Source organism: Trichechus manatus, unplaced genomic scaffold (genome assembly GCF_000243295.1).
Source record: "Trichechus manatus latirostris isolate Lorelei unplaced genomic scaffold, TriManLat1.0 scaffold00139, whole genome shotgun sequence".
Taxonomy (NCBI): Eukaryota; Metazoa; Chordata; class Mammalia; order Sirenia; family Trichechidae; genus Trichechus; species Trichechus manatus.
The window spans coordinates 4,606,475-4,631,205 of NW_004444075.1; the positions used below are offsets into that span (position 1 = coordinate 4,606,475).

A 24,731-nucleotide genomic window follows, 5' to 3' on the forward strand; every position below is an offset into this window, starting at 1 on the left:
GGAAAGCATGGCCCCCAGACTCTGTCAACCCAGCACTAAAACCATTCCTGAGGCCAGCTCTTCAGACAAAGATTAGACTGGACTATGGGAATGATACTCGTGAAGAGTGTGCTTCTTAGCTCAAGAAGATACATGAGACTAAATGGGCAGCTTCTGTCCGGAGGTGAAATAAGAAGGCAGAGAGGGTCAGAAGCTGGTTGAATGAACACGGGAAATCAAGGGTGGAAAGGAGGAATGTGCTGTCATAGTATAGGGAGAGCAACTAGGGTCACATAACAATGTATGTATAAATTTTTGTATGAGAGACTAACTTGAATTGTCAACTTTCACTTAAAGAACAATAAAAAAATGGATTTCATTAAAATTAAAATATTTTGCTCTTGAAAAGACGCCATTAAGAAAATGAAAAGACAAGCCACAGACTGGGAGAAAGTATTTACAAATCATATATCTTATAAAGGACTTTTATCCAGAATATGCATATAAAAGAACTCAATTTAAAAAAAAAAACAGACAAAAAGACTTGAACAGACGTTTTACCAAAGAAGACATAGAATGGCACATAAGCACATGAAAAGATGTTCAGTATCATTTGTCATTAAGGAAATGCAAATTAAAACTACAAGGAAATGCCACTACATACTCACTAAAGTAGGAGCTCTGGTGGCTCAATAGTTAAGCGCGTGGCTGCTAATCAAAAGGTTGGTGGTTCAAACTCACCAGAAGCTCCATGGCAGAAAAGATCTGGCAACCTGCTACTGTAAAGATTACAGCCTAGGAAACTCTATGGGGGCAATTTGACTATGGCCTATAGAGTCACTATGAGATGGAATCAACTCGGCAACAAACAACACATACACACACCCACTAAAATGGCTGTAATAAAAAAGACAGATACCAAGTGTTTTGTGAGAATACGGAACAACTTAACTCTCACACAGTGTTTTTAGGGATGTAAAATGGTACAGTCACTTTGGAAAACAGTTTGGCACTACCTTAAGAAGTCAAACATAAATTCACCACATGATCTAACAATTCTGCTCCTAGGAATCTACCCATGAGAAATGAAAACAAGTCCACACCAAATGTTTACAGCATTATTCATAATAGCAGGAAGAGAAAAAAAAAGAAAAAAAGGGAAGATCCAAATGACCATCTACTGGTGAATGGATAAATAAAATGTGGTATGCCCAATATAATAAAAAGCAATTAAAAAGGAATTACTGATACATGGATGAACCTCAAAAACATAATGCTACAAAGCCAGAAGCAAAACACTATATATTATATAGTTTGATTTATAGAAAATGTTGAGAAAAGGGAAGAAGCCCTGGTGGTGCAGTGGTTAAGTGCTCGGCTGCTAACCAGGTTGGTGCATCAAACCCACAAGCCGCTCCACGGGAGAAAGATGTGGCAGTCTGCTTCCGTAAAGATTACAGCCTTGGAAACCCTATGGGGGCAGTTCTACTCTGCCTACAGCGTTGCTATGAGTCAGAACTGACGCGAAGGCAATGGGTTTGGGTTTTGGGTTTTTGTCCGGAAAAGGTAAAGACTGAAGGCAGATCAGTGGTTGCCTAGGTTTGGGGATGGAAGTGAGGCTTAACTGAAAATGGGCTTAAGGGAATTTTGGGGGGGATAGAAACTTTATCAAACTGGATTGTGGTGATAGTTGCACAACTCTATAAATCCACTAAAAATTACTGAATTGTATACGAACAATGGGTCAATCTATGGAGTGTAAATTACACTTAATAAAGCTAGGGAAAAACAAAAAAACAACAAAAAAGCCTGTTGAAGAGAAAAAAAGGGTAATTCCTAGGGTAACATCCTGACTTTTAAAGGAGGCTCATGCCAGTACTATATAGCTGCTGGTGTTTAGCAAAAATGTTCTTCCTACTATCATACAGAAATAGGATTATGAATTCCAGGTATGATGAAAACAATGTTTCAGAATCAACATCAGAATACCATATCTTAATTATGTTCCATAAAAAACAGACTCTTGTTAACATTTACACGTTCTTTAAAAGGACTGTGAAACCACTGATGTAACTGCTGGCAGGGTGCACTGCTTTTATTGATTTTTTTTTTTTTTTTTCCTACATAAAAAGCATACTTGGGCAAGTCCTCCTTTGGACTGAAAACAAGTAAATACCCTAGAGCAGCTTGTGTACCTGGAGTTAAATCATTTGAAGTCAAAAGTCAAAGACACGGGCAAGTTTTACATAGAGTCATCTCAGCTCCCAAGTTTCTTTACCAGAAAAGGAAAGCTTTAGTTATTTTTACCCTATTAAGTTACAATAATGGAAAATCAGCTGAGTCAAGAGACCTATATCTACAAATTATCTATTTATTCTTGAATGAGCCAATAGCAGCATTTTTCCCTATACACAACCTAAGTAAAAAACACATTCACAATGCAGTACATGCGTGGCATACATAAATATCTGAAACAAATTTCATGAAAAAATTGCATTTGCTACATGAAATGCACACTGATATTTTCTACCCTATTTCATCTCACTTTTTTGAAATGTTCGTCTTGACACAATTAAGTTTATTTTCCATCCCACTAATCCTCAGTAAAGAAGCCTTTCTGGCACAGTGGTTAAACACCTGGCTGCTAACCGAAAGGTTGGCAGTTTGAACTCACCAGCAGCTCCACAGGAGAAAGACCTGGCAATCTGTTCCCGTAAAGATTTACAGCTTTGGAAACCCTAAGGGGCAGTTCTGCTTTGTCCTATGTATAGGGTCACTTATGAGTCGGAATCGACTTGATGGCAAGGGGTTTGGTTTTTTGAATCCTCAGTAGGAAACACTGCTCTAAAGTCTACACATCCTTGGGGATGTTTGAACCCCCTTAGGAGGTATGTTGTTGTTAGGTGCCATTAAGTCGATTCCAACTTATTAGCGACCTCATGTACAACAAAACGGAACACTGTACAGTCCTGTGCAAGGCTCATAATCCTTGCTATGTTTGAGCTCATTGTTGCAGCTACTATGTCAATCCATCTTGTTAAGGGTCTTCCTCTTCTTCGCTGAACCTTTACTTTACCAAGCACCATGTCCTTCTCCAGGGACCGGTCTCTCCTGATAACATGTCCAAAGTGAGACAACGTCTCACCATCCTTCCTTCTAAGGAGCATTCTGGCTGTACTTCTTCCAAAACATTTTGTTCGTTCTTCTGGCAGTCTATGGTATATTCAATATTCTTCGCCAACACCATAATTCAAAGGCATCAATTCTTCGTTGGTCTTCCTTATTCATTGCCCAGCTTTCCACTCATATTAGGTGATTGAAAATGTCATGGCTTTGGTCATCAGGTGCACCTCAGTCCTCAAGGTGCTTTTTAACACTTTCAACAGGTCTTTTGTAGCAGATTTGCCCAGTGTAATACGTTTGATTTCTTGACTGCTGCTTCCATGGGTGCTGACTATGGATCCAAGTAAAATGAAATCCTTGACAACTTCAAACTTTTCTGTTTATCATAATTTTGCTTATTGGTCTGGTCATGAGGGTTTTTGTTTTATGTTGGTACGTAATCCATACTGAAGTCTGTAGTTTTTTATCTTCATCAGTAAGTGCTTCGAGTCCTCTTCACTTTCAGCAAGCAAGGTTGTATCATCTGCATATTGTAGGTTTGTTAATGAGTCTTCCTCCAATCCTGATGCCCTGTTCTTATTTATATAGTCCAGCTTCTCGGATTATTTGCTCAGCATATAGATTGAACAAGTATGGTGAAAGGATACAACCCTGACACACACCTTTCCTGACTTTAAACCATGCAGTATCCCCTTGTTCCATTTGAAGGACTGCCTCTTGATCCATGTACAGGTTCCTCAGGAGCACAATGAAGTGTTCTGGAATCCCCATTCTTCACAATGTTATCCATAATTTGTTAAGGTCCACAGTTGAATGACTTTGCATAGTCAATAAAAACAGGTAAACATCTTTCCGGTATTCTCTACTTTCAGCAAAGATCCATCTGACATCAGCAGTGATATCCCTCATTCTACGTCCTCTTCTCAATCCAGCTTGAATTTCCGGCAGTTCCCTGTCAACGTACAGGCATAATTTCACTTGCACGTGATATTAATGATACTGTTTGATAATTTCCATATTCGGTTGGATCACCTTTCTTTGGAATAGGCAAAAATACGGATCTTCTCCAGTTGGTTGGCCAGGTAGCTGTCTTCCAAATTTCCTGGCATAGATGAGTGAGTGATTCCAGCATTCCATCTGTTTGTTAAAACATCTCAATTGGTATTCCATCAAATCCTGGAGCCCTGTTTCTCACCAATGCTTCAGTGCAGCTTGGACTTCTTCCTTCATACCACTGGTTGTTGATCATATGCTACCTCCTGACATGGCTGAACATCAATCAATTCTTTTTGGTACAGTGACTCAGCATATTCCTTCCATCTTCTTTTGATACTTCCTGCATCGTTTAATATTTTCCCCCATAGAATCCTTCAATATTGCAAGTTAAGACTTGAATTTTTGCTTCAGTTCCTTCTTGAGAAATGCTGAACATGTTCTTACCTTTTGGTTTTCTTTGCACATTTCATTATAATACTTTGTCTTTTTGAATTGCCCTTTGGACGTGTTCAGCTCTTTTATCTTTTACTTCATCAATTCTTCCATTCACTTTAGCTACTCTAAGTTCAAGAGCAAGTTTCAGTCTCTTCCGACATCCAGTTTGATCTTTTCTTTCTTTCTTGTCTTTTTAGTGAGCTTTTGGTTTCCTCATGTATGATGTCCTTGATGTCATCCCACAACTCGTCTGGTCTTCGGTCATTAATGTTCAATGCATCAAGTCTATTCTTGAGATGGTCCCTAAATTCAGGTAGAATATACTTAAGGTCATTCTTGGGCTCTTGTGGACTTGTTTTAACTTTCTTCAGCTTCAATTTGAACTTGCATATGAGCAATTGATTGTCTGTTCTGCAGTTGGGCCTTTGGCCTTATTTTGACTGTGATTACACTGAGCTTCTCCATCTGTCTTTCCACAGATGTAGTCAAGTTGATTCCTGTGTATTCCATCCGGCGATTTCCATGTGTATAGTTGCTGTTTATGTTGTTGAAAAAAGGTATTTCCAGTGAGTAAGTTGATGGTCTTGCAAAATTTGATCATGCAATCTCCAGCGTTTTTCTATCACCAAGGCCATATTTTCCATTAACCAGCAGAATCACCCACGGTGGACAGGTTTCAGCGGAGCTTCCAGACTAAGACAGACTGGGAAGAAGGACCTGGCAATCTACTTCTGAAAAAATTAGCCAATGAAAACCTTATGAATAGTGGCAGAACATTGTCTGATATAGGGTCAGAAGAGGAGCCCCTCAGGTTGGAAGGTACTCAAAATATGACTGGGGAAGAGCTGCCTCCTCAAAGTCGAGTCAACCTCGATGACGTGGGATCGAATAAAGCTTTCAGGACCTTCATTTGCTGATGTGGCATGACTCAAAATAAGAAACAGCTGCAAACATCCATTAATAATTGGAAGGTGGAATGTACAAAGCATGAATCAAGAAAAATTGGAAGTTGTAAAAAATGAAATAGAATGCTTGAAGATTGATATCCTAGGTATTAGTGAGCTGGAATGGACTGGTATTAGCCATTCTGAATCAGATAATCATATGGTCTACTATGCCAGGAATGACAAATTGAAGGCAATGGCATCACGTTCATCGCCAAAAAGAACATTTCAAGATCTACCCTGAAATAAAACACTGTCAGTGATAGGATAATATCCATACGCCTACAAGAAAGCCCAGAAATATGACTATTATTCAAATTTACGCACAAACTACTAATGCCAAAGAAGAAGGAATTGAAGATTTTTACTAACTTCTGCAGTCTGAAATTGATCAAACATGCAATCAAGATGCACTGATAATTACTGGTGATTGGAATGTGAAAGCTGGAAGCAAAGAAGGATCAGTAGTTGGAAAATATGGCCTTCGTGATAGGAGGTCTACAAGGTCAAAACTATTTTCATAATAATAAAAAACCAAACCCACTGCCACTGAAATGATTCCAATGCATGGCAACCCTGCGGGACAGAGTAGAATTGCCCTATAGGGCTTCCAAGGCTGTAAATCCTTATGGAAGCAGGCTGCCACACATTGTTTGCCCTTTTCACTGTGTGGATACTTGTTTACGGTGGCTAAAGCTGCTAGTGTCTTAGCACAAATGAAGGCAATAGCATAAAACTGTACCATCAGCCATTGTATTCTTCACCACCACATACTGAGTTAAAATGCCAGTTTCACTTAAAAATGTCCTTGATATTCTCAAGGCCAACTCTTCAGAAAAGATTAAACTGGACTATGGGACATAAAATGATACTCGTGAAGAGAGTGCTTCTTAGCTCAAGTAGAAACATGAGACTAAATGGGCAGCTCCTGTCCAGAGGTGAGATGACAAGGCAGAGAGGGTCAGGAGCTGGTTGAATGGACACGGGAAATCCAGGGTGGAAAGCAGGAATGTGCTGTCACTGTATAGGGAGAACATCTGGGTCACATAACAATGTGCATATAAATTGTTATATGAGAAACTGACTTGAATTTCACTTAAAGCACAAAGAAAAAAAAGGAAAAATGTCCTTGATAAAGCAGTAAAAAGTAGTTTTGTTACATTTGGAGTCTTGAATACATGTCTTTTTAATATTCAGTGTGACAAATGGAAAGTACACATAAAGCACCTCTGCTGCATACCAAAATGTCTTAAAGAAAAGCACTTGTGCGACTGCCTGCACTGCAAGATGAACTAGCCCCTTTTTCATGGACACCATTTCTACCTTCTGGTTAACTGGATATGGATACTAGGCAGACATTTTATCTAAAATGTCTGAAGTGAGCATGGCACATAAAAGGAAAACTACGGACAGTATTTGTGTCAACGATAAAAATTTTCAAGTAAAAAATCTGTATTTGCTACGGTGAGCATGACAGGTTCTCAATACTTAAAAGACTTTTCTGACGAGCTTGGTGTTCATATCAACTGTTATTTCTTCATACTGTATAACATTTGGAAGACCTGGATTACTCAGTGAACCACTATTTTCCAAATGACCAGTACTGATGTTAAAAAATCACATGTGAGTAAAAGATCCACTCAAAGTAGCAGACAGATCAACCGATTTTAATGCAACAGAATACCAAAAGTTCATAGATATGGTTTCAGATCCCACACTGCCACTAACTACCAACCTTTAAGAAACAACGACAAAGAATATCACAATATCTAAAGAGGCTAGTAAAATATTCTTTTCTAACAACATATCTTTTAGACTGGATTTTCTTCATATACTTCAACCAAAACTACCTATCACAACAGGTTTAATGCAGAAGCAGAAATGAGAATGCAGCTGTCTCCTATTAAGCCAAACTTTAAGAGATTTCCAAAAATATAAAACAATGCCACTCTTTTCACTAAATTCTTTGTTTTGGAAAATATACTTTTCCATAAAAATGTTATTTATTAACATATAATGAGTTTATTATTATTAAAATAAATTTGTAAACATTTTTTGAAATTTCTCAAGTTGTACTTTCTGATATCATCCATATAAACAAAAGTTCTCTGGGGCCCTCAATATTTTTAAAGAATGCCTGAGTCAGAAATGAATCGATGGTAACTAAAAACAAAAAAGGGATGCTGATAACAAAGAGTTTGAGAACTTCTATTCTCGAGCAATCATCTTCTAAGATTGGGTGTCCTGTCCCAGCAGACACAAATCAATCCCCTGGGAAGAAAATGAGAACTTTTATCTAAAAAAGATGAAATGAAATGTTTAATATAGAGACTGAAAGTAGACATGTACATACTTCATAGACATAAACAGCATATATCTAATTTTTTTTTTAACTGATAGAACATACAACCACAAAAGCTTCAAGATCAATGCTCTTTTCTAGAAAGTAAGGCTGTCTCCACGCTGCTCCAGAGACTAAAACTACCTCCAAATCATGGGTAATCTATTACCTCTGTCCTTATCTCCCTAATATCCAACCTAGATTTTCTATGCTTCAAAAAATACTCTTCTCATAAAGCCATGTCACTGAATCAATTCATAAGAGATTTGGAAAAGTCCCCAACTCATTTCTCCCTGTCTTCAGTTTTTCTTTTCTATTTCTAGTTCCAAGAACATATGCACTTACATATGTGAAATTTTGAGGGGTATGTTTTCCAAAACTTTCTGGTAAAATATGGCTTAGACCTACCTAAAGACTGCAATGTACAAAGCCTATTTATTTAAACTTGACAACAAAATAAGGCTGAAGATTATATTATGGGGCACGCTTCTCTCTGTCCCACCTTAAGGATAACAACGATAGCTAATGGCTACTGTGTACTTCATATTTACCAATCACAAAATCTGCTTGCTTTAATTGCATTTTCTATTAAATTTCATCACAATTCTGGGAGGTAGCTACTCTATCCCCATTTTAAATATAAGGGAATAACTTGGTAACAATTCTCATTGATTCTCACCTGTTATTAAAAATAACTTAATTTCAAAAATTCCTTTAACACATAAATATACGTCAGATCCCAAGATTTCAATTCTTTCTATAGAGGTTATATACCTTAATAAGGGTTGCTATTCCGGACTTCAAAAAGATCTTCAAGCACTCAGAATAACTCAACATTCAAAGCCTACTTCCTGAAGCTAGACGGCACAAACAACCCATCCATGTGGTAAGAAACTGAAAAGTACCAAATCTTGGCAAAGCCTCTGTTGAACTTTATTTGACACTCATACTGGATTCTAGGTCCAATTTTATATTTGTTTGGAGGTGAGCATTTTTTTATTTGACTCCGTATGTATTAGTTTTTTACCCTAAATTCATTTTTTTCAGCTACTTGACTAGAAGAAAATATCAGTCATCATTCTCGATGCAACACACGTTACATAATTTACAGCTTTATTTCTTATGCATGGCTATTCACTGAGCAGCACCACCCCCATTCCTGGCCATTCATTAATTCCATTCGCATATTTCCATATATATATTTAGGACTGGATGTCTTCATTCCTTGAACCTTATTTTACTTTAGAGGAATAAATAATAACTCTTCTTACTCTTATAACAGCCTGTAAGGATTGGCTAGAGAATTCAGATTATTTAAATTCCTGAAATACTGTTGTGTAAAAATCTCAGCAGGCGTAGGGATATGGATATTCTCCTGCTCTTCTGGGATTTCATTTTGCTCAGTCCTATTATGTAATGGTAAACTTCCCCCATTTAGCCACCCCTTGGAGCCCTGGTGACAACAGTGGTGAAGAACTCAGCTGCTAACCAAAAGGTTGGCAGTGTGACTCCACCAGCTGCTCCGTGGAAACACTACGGAGCAGTTCTACTCTGTCTTATAGGGTCGCTATGAGTCGGAATTGACTTGTTGGCAACAGGGTTTGTTTTTTTTTTTCCTTTCCTAAAAAACAAAGCAAGAGAGAAGTGAGCTAATCACTAAAATATTAGAACACATGCTGACCCTTAATACTTCCAATTACTACACACTTCTAATAAATGGACAGATCAACAGGCAGATACAAGTTCCTACGTGTGCTGACCAGCAGAGGAAAATGATCAGGGTTTAATGAAACACCTTGCCATCAATAATTAGAACCCTGGATAAGAACCTCAAAAGTTAAAACCCAAACTGACTGTGCCTCACATTCCAAACAGTGCTAACAGCACTCAGAAGTCACAAAAGACACCTCTTCACATAACATTTCTCTAGTTACCCAGCAATTGCTTGTCCTAAGGTTTGTCCAAACCATTCAGAGTCTGAATAATTTCTCTCACAATCAGTTTGAGCCTAGTCTGTTGAAATGGTGGCTTGGCAAAAACACCAATTAAAAACCAAAGAATGAACAAAAGCCACAATTATGTTGGATACACACCTGGGAAACTGCTGGAGCTCATCAACCTTGGGCCCAAGAAAACCTTAAGAGTAAAGTACACAAAAAACGACCAACGTCACAGGAATGCTTCACTGAAGCATCTATCCAATGCTGCCATCTACTGGCCATGCGTCGAATGACCTCAGAAAATTTAGACAGACGTAGCTAATTTTCACTGGGTTTCTTATTAGAGTTCAGTTCCTGCTTGAATGTGCCCACCTTCAAGATAGATGAGTGAAAATTCTCATAAGATACCCATCAACATAAAACAGCTTGGTAGCCCAAGATGGAGGACATGCGGTACATGTTCAATATTTACTGAAGGAATCAACAGATTCTTAGCCCCCGTACCTGCAGGGCGCCACAGCTGTGCTACCTCCTTTTCCTTCATCAAGCCCCAACTTCTCTCTTTTCCATACACTTGGTCTGCTTCTCTTAGTTAGGATGCCCTTCGATATCTGAACTACAATCCCTATCCTTTACCCATTAGACTCTAAGTGCCATGAGGGCAGGGTTTGTGTCCCCCTTGTCCACCACTTTCCTGGTAGCCAGCCCAATGCTTTAAAAAATGTTAATAAAAGAGTGGCATCTGACAGCAACATGCCAAGGAATCCTGTCAAACACAGACAAAGGAACTGCCTTGCACTGGTGGAGTACTTCCTGTTATCCTCTCAAAAACTCCTTGAAGCAGGCAAGTCAAGCTATTATTAACACCATTTTAGAGATGAGGACACAGGTTCAGAAGTTTAAATGATTTGCCCAGAGTCACTATTAAATGTATCTGTCTTTTTGGAATTTTGAGACTGTGGGCAGGGTCCTCTCTTTGTGTTAGTTAGCATGCACCCTGCCAGCTAGGAAACTAAAATTCTAACAGTGCTACAAGTCCCTTGAAGGTCCACCTGGTAAATGCATGTGGACATTTTCAAATTCCGCACATTAGTATGAATGTGGAATTATAATACTTTCAACTCCTGGGTCCTAGAAATTGAATTCTAAGTGCCAATTTAGGAAGATATTACTTTCTGGTGAGGGTCAGTATTTCGGTCAATGACCAGTCTTCAAAACTCTGTTTACTGAGCACCACCGACTGAAGGCGACAGGCATGCCTGGAGTACTTAGCAACAAAGTATGTTAATATGTGAATTCTTTATGGCTAAAGCCTCAACTGTACTCAGTAAGATCAGGCTACAGTTCAGCAGAGGCAAAACAGTCTTAAACACACGAACTCTGGAGTCAGGCTGGCTGATTTGAAATTCTGACTCTACCTTTTACTAATATGATCCTCAGCAAGTTATTTAACCTCTCTGTGCCCAGTTTTTTTCATTTGGGGGTAACTGTCTGCTTCACTGGGTTACTGTAAGGATTGATTTATAAGCGATCAGCTAAATGTTAGCTATTCTGTTAAGCTTTGTGAAGGTCACTTGCTGGGTTTAAAAAGAGGGCTATTAACATCAGAGAGCCTACCATATGGCACCCTACTTCCGTGTGTTTTCATTTACTCTTCTCAACAATTCGCTGAAGTAGGTATTGTATTCACCATTTTGCAGCCTCTGGTACTTAGGTTAAAAGAGTAAATTGTTTTCTCAAGATGGCACAACTGGTTAAGTAAGAGGTTTTGGTTCCGGAGAGTTACCTGTACCGTGGACTGCTGCTCGTCAGCACTTCCCACAGTGCTGAGAGTGAGTCACACCACAGCTGAGATGACCCTGCCAAATGCACACACAGCAGCCCATTCTTAGTGCCAGGAACAGAGGTCAAGTTCCACCTCCTCCATTTGTCAACGTCACCGCCATCAAGGCACACACACTGGCAGAGAACAATGTGTACAAAGCAGTGTCATGACCCACATGGAATTACCAGAGCTATCAAGTGAAGGGCAAGACTCTCAAACTGACGTGTCTAAAAATACAACCACCTAGACACAGCCTGACAAGCCAAACCTTTCTTTACGAAGCAGCAGTCACAGATTCGACGAGAATGCCAAAGGGTTTCCCAGACAAGGCTGAGTCGTACTTTTAGTCATGCCAGATTCATCTAGAAAATATCTTTAAGGAAAAAGAAATCTCTCCACAATACAAGCTCAATTGTTGGCTGGCTGGCCAGTCATTTCTACAAGTCAGGCTTTTCTAGTACAGTGCTCTGAAGTGAACCGTGAAAAAGCAGAAACTAAATTTGCTCCCCACTAAAACATTAATAAAATGTTGTATGCCAAATGTCACCTGCACAATGATCAGCAAAACCGGAGGATACTCTGCCCCCGAGACTCTGGCCCCCCTGGCACCCTGCTAACTCAGAACTGAAGCCACTCCTGAAGTTTACCTTTCAGCCAAAAATTAGACAGGCCTATAAAACAAACAATAACACACGAGGAACGTGCTTCTTAGTCCAATCAAGTACATGAGACCAAATGGGCAACACCTGCCCAAAAGCAAAGCTGAGAAGGCAGGGACAGGAAAACTGGACAAACGGACATGGGGAGCCTGGGGTGTAAAGAGAAAGGGGAGAGTGCTGACAAACTGTGGGGATTGCAACAATGTCACAAAGCAAGTTGTGGATAAAATTTCTGAATGAAAAATTAATTTGCATTGTAAACTTTCACCTAAAACACAATAAAAAATAAATAAATAACTGGAAGATACTCTACCCACACACATGGGTCTATGTCACTACACGTGCCCACCACTAGCATTTCTGGGTTACTCAAGGAAATGGCCCATCTTTGCAGTTATGAATGGAATGGTGGAAGCTAAAAGAATTATTTCACTGACAGTACTGAGTTCTTCTCTCCACATCAGGGGTCTGCGAACTATGGCCTGTGACTCAAATCTGGCCTGCTGCCTGTTTTTGTGATGCCTGCGAACTGAGAATGGGGGGGAGGGTTGGAATCAAAAGAGCGGTAATATTTTATTGGAGGGGACCCAAAACAACAAACCAAACCTGTTGCCAACAAGTCAATTCTAATTTATGGCGACCCTATGTGTTACAGAGTAGAACTGCTCCATAGGGTCTTCTTGGCTATAATCTTTACAGAAGCAGATCACCAGGCCTTCCTTCTGTAGCACCACTGAGCATGTTCGAAACACCACCTTTTAGATTAATAGTTGAGTGCAAACCGTTTGTGCTACTCAGGGACAATATTTTATGCCATATAAAAATTATATAAAATTCAAACTTCAGTGTCCACGAATAGTGTTACTGGAATACAACTATTCTCATTCGTTGATGTATTATCTATGGCTGCTTTCACACTATGAGGGCAGAAGCGAGTAACTGCAAGAGAGACATAGGGTCTGCAAAAGCCTAAAATATATACTGTCTAACTTTTTACAGAAAAAATCTGTCAGCCCCTGCTCTATATTATATTAAAAAAATTGATTTATGGAGCCATGGAGGGTGGAGGAATCCCTGAAACTACTTCCCTGAGATAATCTTTAAACTTTAAACCAAAAATATCCCCTGAAGTCATTTTAAAACCAAACAATAGTTTAGCTTAACTAGTAAAAAAGGTCTGCCTTGAGCATTATGGTCTTTTAAGATCTATATGGGATCAAACTGACAACAGCAACTTGAAAGATTAGATAGGAACCATATGGGGCAGTGAGTTTATGTTAATGAGGGAGGAACAACTCAGAAAAGGAGGCTGAGAATGGCTGTACAACTCAAAGAACGTAATCAGTGTTCACTAAATTGTACATGTAGAAACTGTTCAGTTGGTGTATGTTTTGTTGTGAATTAATGAATGAATAAAATACAAAAAAAGAAACCCAAAACTGAACCGTCAGTCTGTGTATACACTGTGTATTGCACATACAGATTGCCTGAAAATTCGCAGTAAGACCGATAGGATGAAGATTCCAGCCAGTGGCATCAATCACTCTATGGTTGCTATATCCATCCAGTAAGATCGAGTTGTACACACAAGACACTTACAAAGTGTTGACAAATGACAGTCGTTACTACTACTCATAGAAAGCAAACAGGAACAGATTTATGGTGAGCCCGTCCACTCCCCCTCCTACGGGTGCTCTGCTTTGTACCGTATGGGAGGGGCCTGCTTAAGTCTCAAAGGGGACCCGCTTATCCTTCCCAAAAAACTGGTGCCCGTTCTTATGTCACTGGGCAGGCATGCTGTGGCTGAGGTGTCAGCAGGTACACCATGGTTCAGGTGCTGGGTTCACATTGCCAGCTCGGGCCAGGTATGGTGTGGCTATCCTTGCTCTCTCTCCACAGCTCCTCTTGGCTGCCTCTGCCCCCTTCACTGACTGGTCCGCTCTCAACCAGCAGCGTTGGGACAGCCCTGGGCTTGTGTCATGACAGCTCTCTAAGCAGAACTGCTCTGCGGACAACCCTTGCACGGGGGTACACACAAGCCTCTGCGCTCCTGAGTCTTAGAGCTCTCAGCTTAGCCAGGGCTTCTGCTGCTGCCCTTTCAGTGGGCCAGCATGGCCCTGTGCCACCATCTGCTACAGCCAGTCTGGCCTCTTACAGCTGCCGTTTCTCTGCCTCTCTGGACCTCGCATCGCCTGTTTGGTTCTCAGCCTGTCTGATCTGTGGCCCCACCACCATCACTTCTCTCAGTCTTCAATGTTATCATCTCAGTGTTATAGCCCTTTCACTTGAGTCTAGGAGGTTCTCAGCATGGGGACCCCGTGTCCAAAGGACACACTCCCCTCCAGGCTCTTGTGGATCAAAACGTTGCCAAAATCTCTGTGGGATAGTCAGTTTATATAGGAAAACGCCTTGTCAACTTCAAAGCAGGAACTTTCCTAACAGGACTGTAAACCAGCCAGTCTTAGATGGCCTGCAAACCCAGGCCAGAACGGCCACATAACATACCCCACATTAAAAGATTTTCAGTCAATTAAAAAAAGGGGAAAAACAATTTTCATATATAAATTTCCAGAACTTTGCTTGAATAATTAAGGCATATGTAGGAAAAGAAACGTCTTTAAACATCTGATGTAAAAGTGTCAGCAGTTTTTAAAGCTCTTTCCCAACAACTCATTTTTAAAGGGGAATTGATCTATTGCATACAATCAATAGGTCACTGAGCATGTTGGTCTAGATCAAGGCAGTGAAGAGAAACATACATTTACCTTCTCTCCTTCCTAAGATCTTTTAGAAATAAAGTACCTAAATTCAAAAAAATTTTAAAAGAATGAAACAATAACATTGGAAAACAAGAAAGGGCCAAAAATTTGGATGGAATTCGATGGGCCAAAAATTTGGAGGATCTCCAAAGACAGAAACAGACAGGTTTGAATTACCAGAGAAATCAGAGAGGAGGAAGATGCAGTACAAGCCACCAACAGCAAATATGGTTCTTCCCGAGGGAGCCTTGAAGAAACTCCGAGCCCTGAGTCAGCAAATAAAAGCGCAGGAGAGGCTGAGGGGCAACTGCGGGGGTAACTGATTAAAGACTGGAATATGAAACATCTGTACTAGTTATAGAATGCCCCTCCTCCAACACAGAAAAATGCTGGCACATGTGGTTTTTGCCTGCTAGACAGAACCAGGGAATTGCTTCAGAGAAAGTGGGTGACAAGCCTTAGAAAGGCTCCTGAGGGTAATGAACCTGAAAGAGAAGGAGACCAGATCAGGAGCTAACTCTGAACAATATTAAATGAGTCAGCAATATTAAAATAAAAAAGTGGGGGGGAGAACGTGGTGAGGGGCTAAGCAGACTAAAGACCACAGAATGAAACCTTCCTCACACCGAACAGGTGGAGGTCCCCAGGCTGTGGCTCCCTCTCACGTTTTCTACAGGGAGCCTGGCTGTCCACTCTCCACACAATCTTCCCATGGAAACTGCTCTCCTCTTTCAGAGAGAGGCCTGAGGGAGAAACAGGCATACATCTCTATACATATTTCAGGATACAAGAGAATATTGTAGACACAAAACAAGAATAGGCTTCTGTAAGAAATGGAACAATTAGAGAACTAGAAAATGGTTACAAATTTAAAATGATTGCAAAATAGAAATGTTCAGGAAATCTCACAAACTACAGCAGAGATAAAGGTATTAAAAAATGAGAGAAGAGACATGCGGGATAAATCCATATGGGCAACCATCTGTCTAACAGGAATTCAAGAACATGAGAATAAAATAAAATAACCCAAGAAATGACAGAAAAAATTCCTGTGCTAAAGAATGGTATATCTTTAGGTGGAAAGAGATCACGGCATGCTGAGGCATTTATCCTGATGAAACTTTTGAACACCAAGGATAAGAAAACCCTCTAAGTTTCTAGAGATAATTAGTACACACAAAGATATTTAAAATTCTGAGGAAAAAATTTTTTATTATGGGTATGTGTTACTTCTGTAGTTTAAAAGCATCAAGTCATGAAATTATTTTCAAATAAAATTCAGAAGAATGAACCACCTGAAAGAGAAATTCTAGAAACACGTCTCAGCAAACCTATTTGACCTACAAGATTTGAAAGACAAGCGTCTTCCTTCAGCAGGCTCCCAATGAGTTAACATCCATGAAAGCAAAACACAGAAAGGAAATAGAAAAGTATTATCTTCAAGGTGTTACTAGAATCTGCAAAGCAATCTTCTGTACCTTGTGAGTCAGAACCGACTTGATGGCAATGCGTTTGGTTTTTCTGGGTTTTGTATTGGACAAGATGTTGAGAGAGCGTATTTGCAGACTGGCAAATGAACCTGACCAAGTACTGGAAACTCAGAGTCGGGGATAGAAAAGGACAGGAAAGGAAGACAGCAGGAGAGAACGTACCAAGACTAAGGGACTGCCCAGACATCCTAATGCAACAACTCTCAGTGAAATTTTGGTTGCATGGTGATTTTTAAGTGCTTATTTTGGTGAACTTCTCATACTACTTCAATTCTGAAGGTGGAATAAAAGTGGTTTTAATATTTTTCTCTCTGCACAGTCTCCTATAATCCAATATCTGTTGCTGTTGAGCTGATTCTGACTCACGGTGACCCCACGTGTTGCAGAGTAGAACTGCTCCATAGGGTTTTCTTGGCTATAATCTTTATGGAAGCAGATGGCCAGGCCTTTCTTCCGTGGTGCTGCTGGATGGGTTAACAGCGAAGCACAAACCGTTTGCGCCACCCAGCAACCTTCCAAAATCCATTGAAAAAAAAAAAAAAACCTCACTGCTGTGGAGTCAATTCTGACTAATCGTGACCCTATAGGACGGAGAATTGCCCAATAGGGTTTCCAATGCTGTTATCTTTACAGAAGCAAACTGCCACATCTCTCTCTTACAGAGCTGTTGGTGGGTTTAAACTGCCGAACTTTTGGTTAGCAGCTGAGCACTTCAACCACTGCACAACCAGGGCTCCCCATAATCCAATCCTAAACCCAAACCCATTGCTGTAGAGTCGATTCCAACTCATAGCAACCCTATGGGACAGAGTAGAACTGTCCCATAGGGTTTCCAAGGAGCGCTGGTAGATTCAAACTGCCAACTTTTTGTTTAGCAGCGGATATCTTAACCACTGAGCCACCAAGGTTCCCAAAATCCAACAGCAGTCTCTAATGTTTGGAGGCACAAGTTTCCCCACTGGCTGCCCACTTGTGTTGTCAGTAACTGGTGTCCACCCTGGCTGTACGTCAGAATCACTAGATGCCCAGACCTCACTCGCAAATATTTTAATTCAGAAGATATGAGTGGGGCCAGGTGTTTTTTTGATGCCGGAAGGAGAAAAAAATACCTTATAGAAACATTCAGAACTGATGGTAATAACTTTCTTTCACCCTCTTTCTCCTGGGCACTCTGCCCACATCCCTGACACTAAATTCATGGTAAACGGATGTTTCAAATGTTTCTTTGAGACCAGGGAGAGACAAGACGACAACTGAGGCTTTTCACTGTTTAACACCTTCCTGTGGAAAGGCTGATTTTCTCCCATTTTAAGAATGACGACAAATCCAAAATATCTTAGGTGCTGTCCACGAAAGTTCAAGTGGGCCTACTATGAGGCCAAAAACCCATGCACATTGTCCTTCAAATTTCTAAGTATTTATTCAACGATCATAACCATTTTAAGTGGCCATCAAGGCCCTATAAATTCTGATTAGTCATGAGTGACTCCTAACAGCAAATGCAGATGCTGTGAGGCTCCTTTCTTCCATCTCCTTCCAAGAAATCAGAATAATTGTCTCACTTCTCTTTTAAAAAACATCAAAGAAACCTATGTATTATATATATATACATATATGCACATATATATGGTGGTCCTATATGTTTCAGAGTAGAACTGGGCTCCATAGATTTTCATGGCTGTGACGTTCCAGAAGGAGATCACCAGGCCTTTCTTCTGAGGCACCTCTGGGTGGGTTTGAGCCCAACACTTAACTGTTTGCACTACCCAGAGGCATAATAATGTCATGAATACTTAACTCCAATTTCTTTCCACTCTTAAGGCCTGCTTTTGCTCAGGTAAATGGTCTAGCTCAAGGGTGTCCAGAATCGCCTAAGGCCCCAAGCCCAAAGATCTTAACACTCTTCCAGAGTCCTCTCCAGGATTTCTCAAATTTTCCATGGATAAGTACTTTTGGAAAGGAGGAATGGGGCTTGTAAAATGCTTTCCAGAAAGAATCACCTGGGGCACTTTTTAATCATACAATTAGCCAGGCTTGCCTCAGGAAACTGATTCAAGTAGATCTAAAAGACTCAAAATCTGCATTTTAACAAGAGTCCCACAAGATTCTGGGAAGCACCAGAAGCTCTAAAGAGCCATACAGCCCTTTTCCAAAGGTGATCCAAAGATATTATCTTCCAGGCATGGTGTGGTCTTCTCTTCCTGCCCCGCCCACCATTTTCCCTTTCATCAAAGTACCTTCCTTTCACCTATTCAAAGCAAAGTCTTTTCCAAACAAATCCAGTCACAGTGATTTCCCTTTTTTCCTGAATTCCTGCCACAATTCTGGTCATGTGACACAATTATTTGACCTTTCAAGGGTTCAATAAAGCTTGTGGATCATTAGATATCAATTTACCTTATTTATGCTTTCTAGGTAAAGTTCAGTGTTGCTAAGAGACATCAAGCAAGGTTAAATGGTTTGCAAATGTTCCTAAATAAGTGTGTCGAATGTGGTTCTGAAGACATGGTTATTAACTCAAAAGCTCCCAAGAGTTCACTGTACTTACCACTGAATGCTACAGGCAAATGACATCTTAGTTGTCTCACTAGCAAAGCAATTTATTTTGTAGAAACCTGATAATTACAAGCTTTCCCATTTCTTCTCTCTCATAAGCAGCTTACACAGTTAAGAGACATACTAAATAAAGCTGTCTCCTCAAATGAGCTGGTATTTGCCTTTAAACTTGTACCAAGAAAAAAAAAACAACGTGTTCCAATAGTAATTCAGCCAACTCTTCATTATCTGAGGAGGGATCTGGAGGACACAGCATTTATAATCCCAGATGACTCCCATTTCATCCAGTACTGTGGCAAATGCTGCCTCTTCATGGGAGCTGCTGTCCTTGCTTGAGAAAAGGTAGCAAAACACTACATGAGATCATCTCCAAGGTCCCCCTCAAATTCTAACAACCTACGATTTGATGACTCCAAAGGGACTGTACTCATCTTCCCAGTAACCTCTGTTGCCAAGGAGACACAAGTTAGGAACTGTTAAGTGATTATCAAAGGGGCCAAAAAAGACTCTCTCTGGAGGGGAGAGTGGCTTTTAGTTCCTTCAAGGCCTCTCTAACATGTGGGTGCCAGATGTCCAAACTCTGTGGCATAGGATAATCTGGAGACTTTTGTTTTCATTTTGCTTAGTAATGTGGAATCTGGGGGCCACTATTAGGATTCAGATTCAGTAAGGTCTATGGTAGGACCCTGGAGCCCTGCTGGCACAGTAGTTAAGAGATATGGCTGCTACCCAAAGATTGGCAGTTTGAATACGCAAGCGGCTCCTTGGAAACCCTATGGGGTTAGTTCCATCCTGTTCTGTAGGGTTGCTATGAGTCGGAATCCACTCGCCGGCAACGGTAAGGTAGGACCCAAGAACTTGCATTTTTAAAAAGCACCTAATGCTGGTCCTGTCTCTCCTCTCACCCTTCTTCAGCCATGCCTTGTGCCTTCCCCCTTCCACTTGTGCTTTTCCCAAACAAAATGCTCTGTATTAATCTTTCAACCCTAACCATGCTTCAAGGCCCAGCTCAAATGCCAACCACTTCTTGAATCCTAAAAGGATTAACACCACTGAAAGGGACTTTCTGCTCTCCTGCATTCAGTGCCATTTGCAAACCTTTAGCTACAAAAGAATAAAAGGTTTTTCATTTCATCAGAGTCATTTCTTTGTGCAAATCTCATCTCTCTTACTGGGCAGTAAAATCCTTAATGGCAGACTAAAGCTCCCATCCATTTACTTCCTATAGTAAAGCACCTACAGTGTGTGAGACGCTTCATCCAACCCCACTGAATGAATGAGCGATCAAGCAATGAAATGAATGCATTCACATATGTTTCTTCCAACAGTTGCTGAGGCTAAAAGTACAGGAAACAGGAAAACTGCCCAGACTTTGTTGTAATTGTCTACAGTAGTTTAAGCACCATAAAATCCTTCACTTTCTTCATCTGTAAAACTAGAGGGTTTCTATTCTGTCCTATGGGTCGGAATTGACTCGACGGCAATGGGTTTGGGGTTTTTTGGTTTAGAGGGTTTCAGAGAATTTTTTAAAAACTTTACCAGAAATTCCCCTATGTCAAAAGCTTAACATTCCAGATGTTCTAACTTGAGCCTTTACTCCCCAGCTAACAGCACAGCTATCTACATCTGTATTATATGGGCTAAACTATTGTATTCCCAAGACTTACCAACTGATTAACCCTGCCTTTGAGGGACTTTGAAGGGATTTATGATGTGAGCTAATACAGGAGAAGATACCAACTGGTTTTACCCTTCTCTCACTTTAAAAATAATGTTTCACTTGAAAATTTCCAGCCAAAAAAAACCACACTAACAGTTATGAGGTGGTACCCATTCTAACAGTTATTTCACAAATATGCCAAATTCCTATAGAACTGACGAGAAAAAAAATCTATGACTGTCAAGTGCACTCTTTCTAAAAGAACAATATGGAGTTCAGAGTCTCCAATAACCAGTTTAACAGCCTAATTTTTAAAGTATATCCTAGCCTAAACCTCTACCAATAATCTGAATAGGATTTCGTCTTGGCATCAATCACATTTTGGATTATCACTTTTGTCAATTAAAGCAAGCCACAATGAATCTTTATATATTCTTCCCACTGCTCAATTTGTCGTTCATAAATGAATTAAAAACCTCCTGTGCAAAATGTAGTTATACTCTAGAACGTCTATACAGATGTCTTAAACAGCAATAACAATCTGAGCGCAAGCAAAATACACCTTTTTAGTGTGAGAATTGTCAGCTTTGAAAGCTAAACTTCGTTTCTCATTTTAAAAGCATGATTAATTTCTTTTAATCTGTCCTCAGGTAGAAACTAGGGTAGCAAAAGAGGCAAAGTTCAGGGTTTTAAATGATGTACAAAACTGGGTCGTGGCAAACAGAAGGCACCACCTTTGCAAAATCTTAACCCAGGTACACAGGACAAAGAATGACAGAAGTATTAAGAGTGAAAGGCTCCAAATAAACGGAAAACGAATCAATGCGTCAAAATACATTCTTAACACGACTTAAAAGAGAGAGACAGAAAGACCGTCTAGGCCATGCAAGCCACATGATCAACTAAGTGTCATTTTCTGCATAAAAATCTCCACAAATAGCATAATAAAAAGTATAGCCAACACAAATAATTTGCGGCCTTGGAAAAGGGACATTTAACATAGGTTAAGAGCGAGAACTACTGAAAGCACTCCATCCAAGGATCAAATGGGAACCTAAACACAGTGTTCCAGTTCTTACCATAGCGGCGCAAGCCCCAGGCAAGGCAGGGCAAGAGGAAAGGAAAAAGGGAGAAGTGACGACTGCTCCGGTAGAGGAGGACTTGCTTTCCGACCTGCCACCCCCCCACCCCCGGCCCCAGCCCCAGCCCCAGCCCCGGGCTTCTCATTCATTCCGCGCGGTCTCCCGGTGGCGGCCGCGCGTTTGCTGCCACGGCGTTCTCCGCGGGGAACCGCCGCGCACTTACCTGTTCGGGAACACGACCTCGCGGCGCCGGAGGCCGCTGAGGCCGCCGCCAGGAGCCTGGGTGATGCGGGCCGGGGGACCGCCGCTGGTGGGGACGACTGGCGGCGCAGCCCGAGGGCTGGCAGGCGGCGCAGGCCGGACGCGTCCCTCTGCAGCAAAGCCGAACAGAGCCGCCGCGGGCTCTGATACATGCCGGGTAACGCCGCCACCAAAGCCGCGGCCCCTAGCGCGCCGGAGGAGCGGAGCCCGGCCGAGGCCGGCAGGCCGAGCTGACCCTCGGGCCGTCCGGGTGGATGCTCCCAGGTCCCCTCTCACCCAGCCCAGGCCCTGGAAAAAGTCCCGAGAGGAAGACGCAGGAGCAGCGGCAGCGATACCATCTGCCGGCGGCTAGCGAGAGCCGAGGGTAACCAGCCAGCGCCGGGCGCTGACAAAGCGGCCGCTACCAAGAGGGAAGGGCGGTGGGGGGGAGAATCATGGGACGGGACCCCGGAGCCATCAGACTGAGGTTCTAGACGTGGAATAATACTGTTTTCAGAGGAAGGGAGTCTTAAGCTATTATATAAGGTGGCGTCTGTATGACGTTTAAAGTAACAAATATTTGTCGGAGTGATTTTAAAGAAATAAGCCTCCCCTTCCGCTGGCTGAAATGGAAGCGCCCACAGAATGGAAGTCCCGAGACTGCTCCACCGCTGTGGCCCAAGGGACAAGTATGTGTCCGAGTGGGATACTGCGAGTGTGTGCGTGCGCGTGTATGTGTGATTACAGCAAAGGGCGTCCGCCCCCGACCATTCTGGCAGGGTATGATTGTGTTAAACGAAATTAAATACCTTAAAGCACCAACTGTGTGCGAGGGCAACGGTGACTAAGACCACGTCCCTCTCCTCAAGGATGTTATACTCAGGCTAAGGGGGCAGAAGTGGCAAGACAAATCAAACCATAAAGCTCTACAAGGCAGATTAAGATCTGTGTAACAAGGTGCCATCGAAGGTTACAACATGCCAGGGGTGAAGGGGTGGAGAGGATGGAGAAACGTTTTCTGGGCGAAGTTGGGCGGTGATCAGGATGTTGACTGAGGTCTAGAACTCACACATGTGGAATGGCGGTGGGGGGGTGATTTATACATGAGAAAAAGCAAATAAGCAGAAAACCACTTGATGTGTTTGTGAAAACAACTCCTGTTTGTTATGTAGAATGAAAGCCAAGGAGTGAGAGATACTTGGATAGGTTATACTGTGGAAGGTAGAGATTATATCAGACTTAATGTGGTAGGCACTAGTGGGCTGTTAATGTTTTGTGAGACGGGAAGGGATATGGTGAGGACTGTGCTTTAATTGGATGTCATGTTCCTCTGGCACATGACAAGGTAGAAGGAGACAGGAGGCCAGGTGAGAGGAAAGAGATTCTGGACCTGCATCAGGTTGATGCTACCGGGAAAAAAAATGACTAGAAGAGCTAGCTCAGATAGATGGGGCAGGAAATGATGACTAACTGGGAATGGAAGTGGGGTGAGGGGGAGGGAAAACCTAAGACGGAATTCCTCTCTGAATGACGTGTGAGTTAGTTACAGAGTGAATGAATCCACAGAGTGATTGAATTCACAGAATGAATAGCTCTTTGACTTAGTAATGTTTTCTGTTGGTTTTCCCATGATGTTGTTGATTCTCTGTCTTGTGAAATTGGAAGCTTTTCATTAACAAGGATATTCAAAATGTTTTTCAGACCTGGGTTATATATCTAATACCCAGAGGGTGTGGATGAATCAGCTGGCACGGTTGATCTCAACTCCTGTGAAACACCTCACTGGCAAGTCATTAAACCCTCTTAATTTCAGTTTCCTTATCTATGAAACGGATAGAATCATACCTTAGTCATGAGGTGAAATAAAAGGTGATAATAAAATTAGTCCATAAAAAGTGCTTTGCAAATATGGCAAAATGTTGGGTGTAGAAGCTAGGTGGTGGGTATATGGATGTTCACTTACAATTTTTTTTTCTTGGAAATGTTCATAATAAAATGATGGGGGAAAAGTTCTTTGAAAAAGTGAAAGTACTGTTCAAATAAAAACTGTCATTATTAAAGGAATTCAGAGACCATGGTATCCTGGAAATAGGTCAGTAGTGTTATTTTTGTTATGTATTAAACACTCTGTCTTAGTTTTCTAGTGTTGCTATAACGTAAACACTACAAGTGGATGGCTTTAACAAAAAGAAATTTATTGTCTCAAAGCCTAGGAGGCTAGAGGTCCGAATTCAGGATGCCAGCTCCAAGGGAAGGCTTTCTTTCTCTGTCAGTTCTTCCCCTGGTCTAGGAGCTTCTCAGCACAGGGACCCCAGGTCCAAAGGACATGCTCCACTCCCACACTTCGTTCTTGGCGGTATGAGTCCCCTCTCCTCTCTGCTCAGTTCTCTCTTTTTTATCTCAAAAGAGATTGACTCAAAATACAACCTAATCCTGTAGACTGAGTCCTGCTTCATTAATATAACTGCCTCTAGTCCTGCCTCATTAACATCATAGAGGTTAGAATTTACAACACGTAGGATAATCACATCAGATGAAAAATGGTGGACAATCACACAACACTGGGGATCATGGCCTAGCCAAGTCGATACACATTTTTAGGGGAAACAATTCAATCCATAACACACTGTATACTTTAAGCCATCAGAAAAATATAAATTAAAACTTACTCACTTCAGAAAATCATTTGGTAGACATTTATT

General features: G+C 41.2%; 1 protein-coding gene across 1 annotated transcript in view; it reads right to left on the reverse strand.

Moving 5' to 3' along the window:
* Positions 1–22,387, reverse strand: part of NOCT (nocturnin) — a 39,029-nt gene extending 16,642 nt beyond the window's left edge. The window contains exon 1 of the mRNA XM_004385490.3: positions 22,013–22,387. Within this exon, the coding sequence (XP_004385547.1) occupies positions 22,013–22,202 (190 nt within the window). The 5' untranslated portion in view covers positions 22,203–22,387. The remainder of the gene's footprint in view (positions 1–22,012) is intronic.
* Between the last annotated feature and the right edge of the window lie 2,344 nt (positions 22,388–24,731).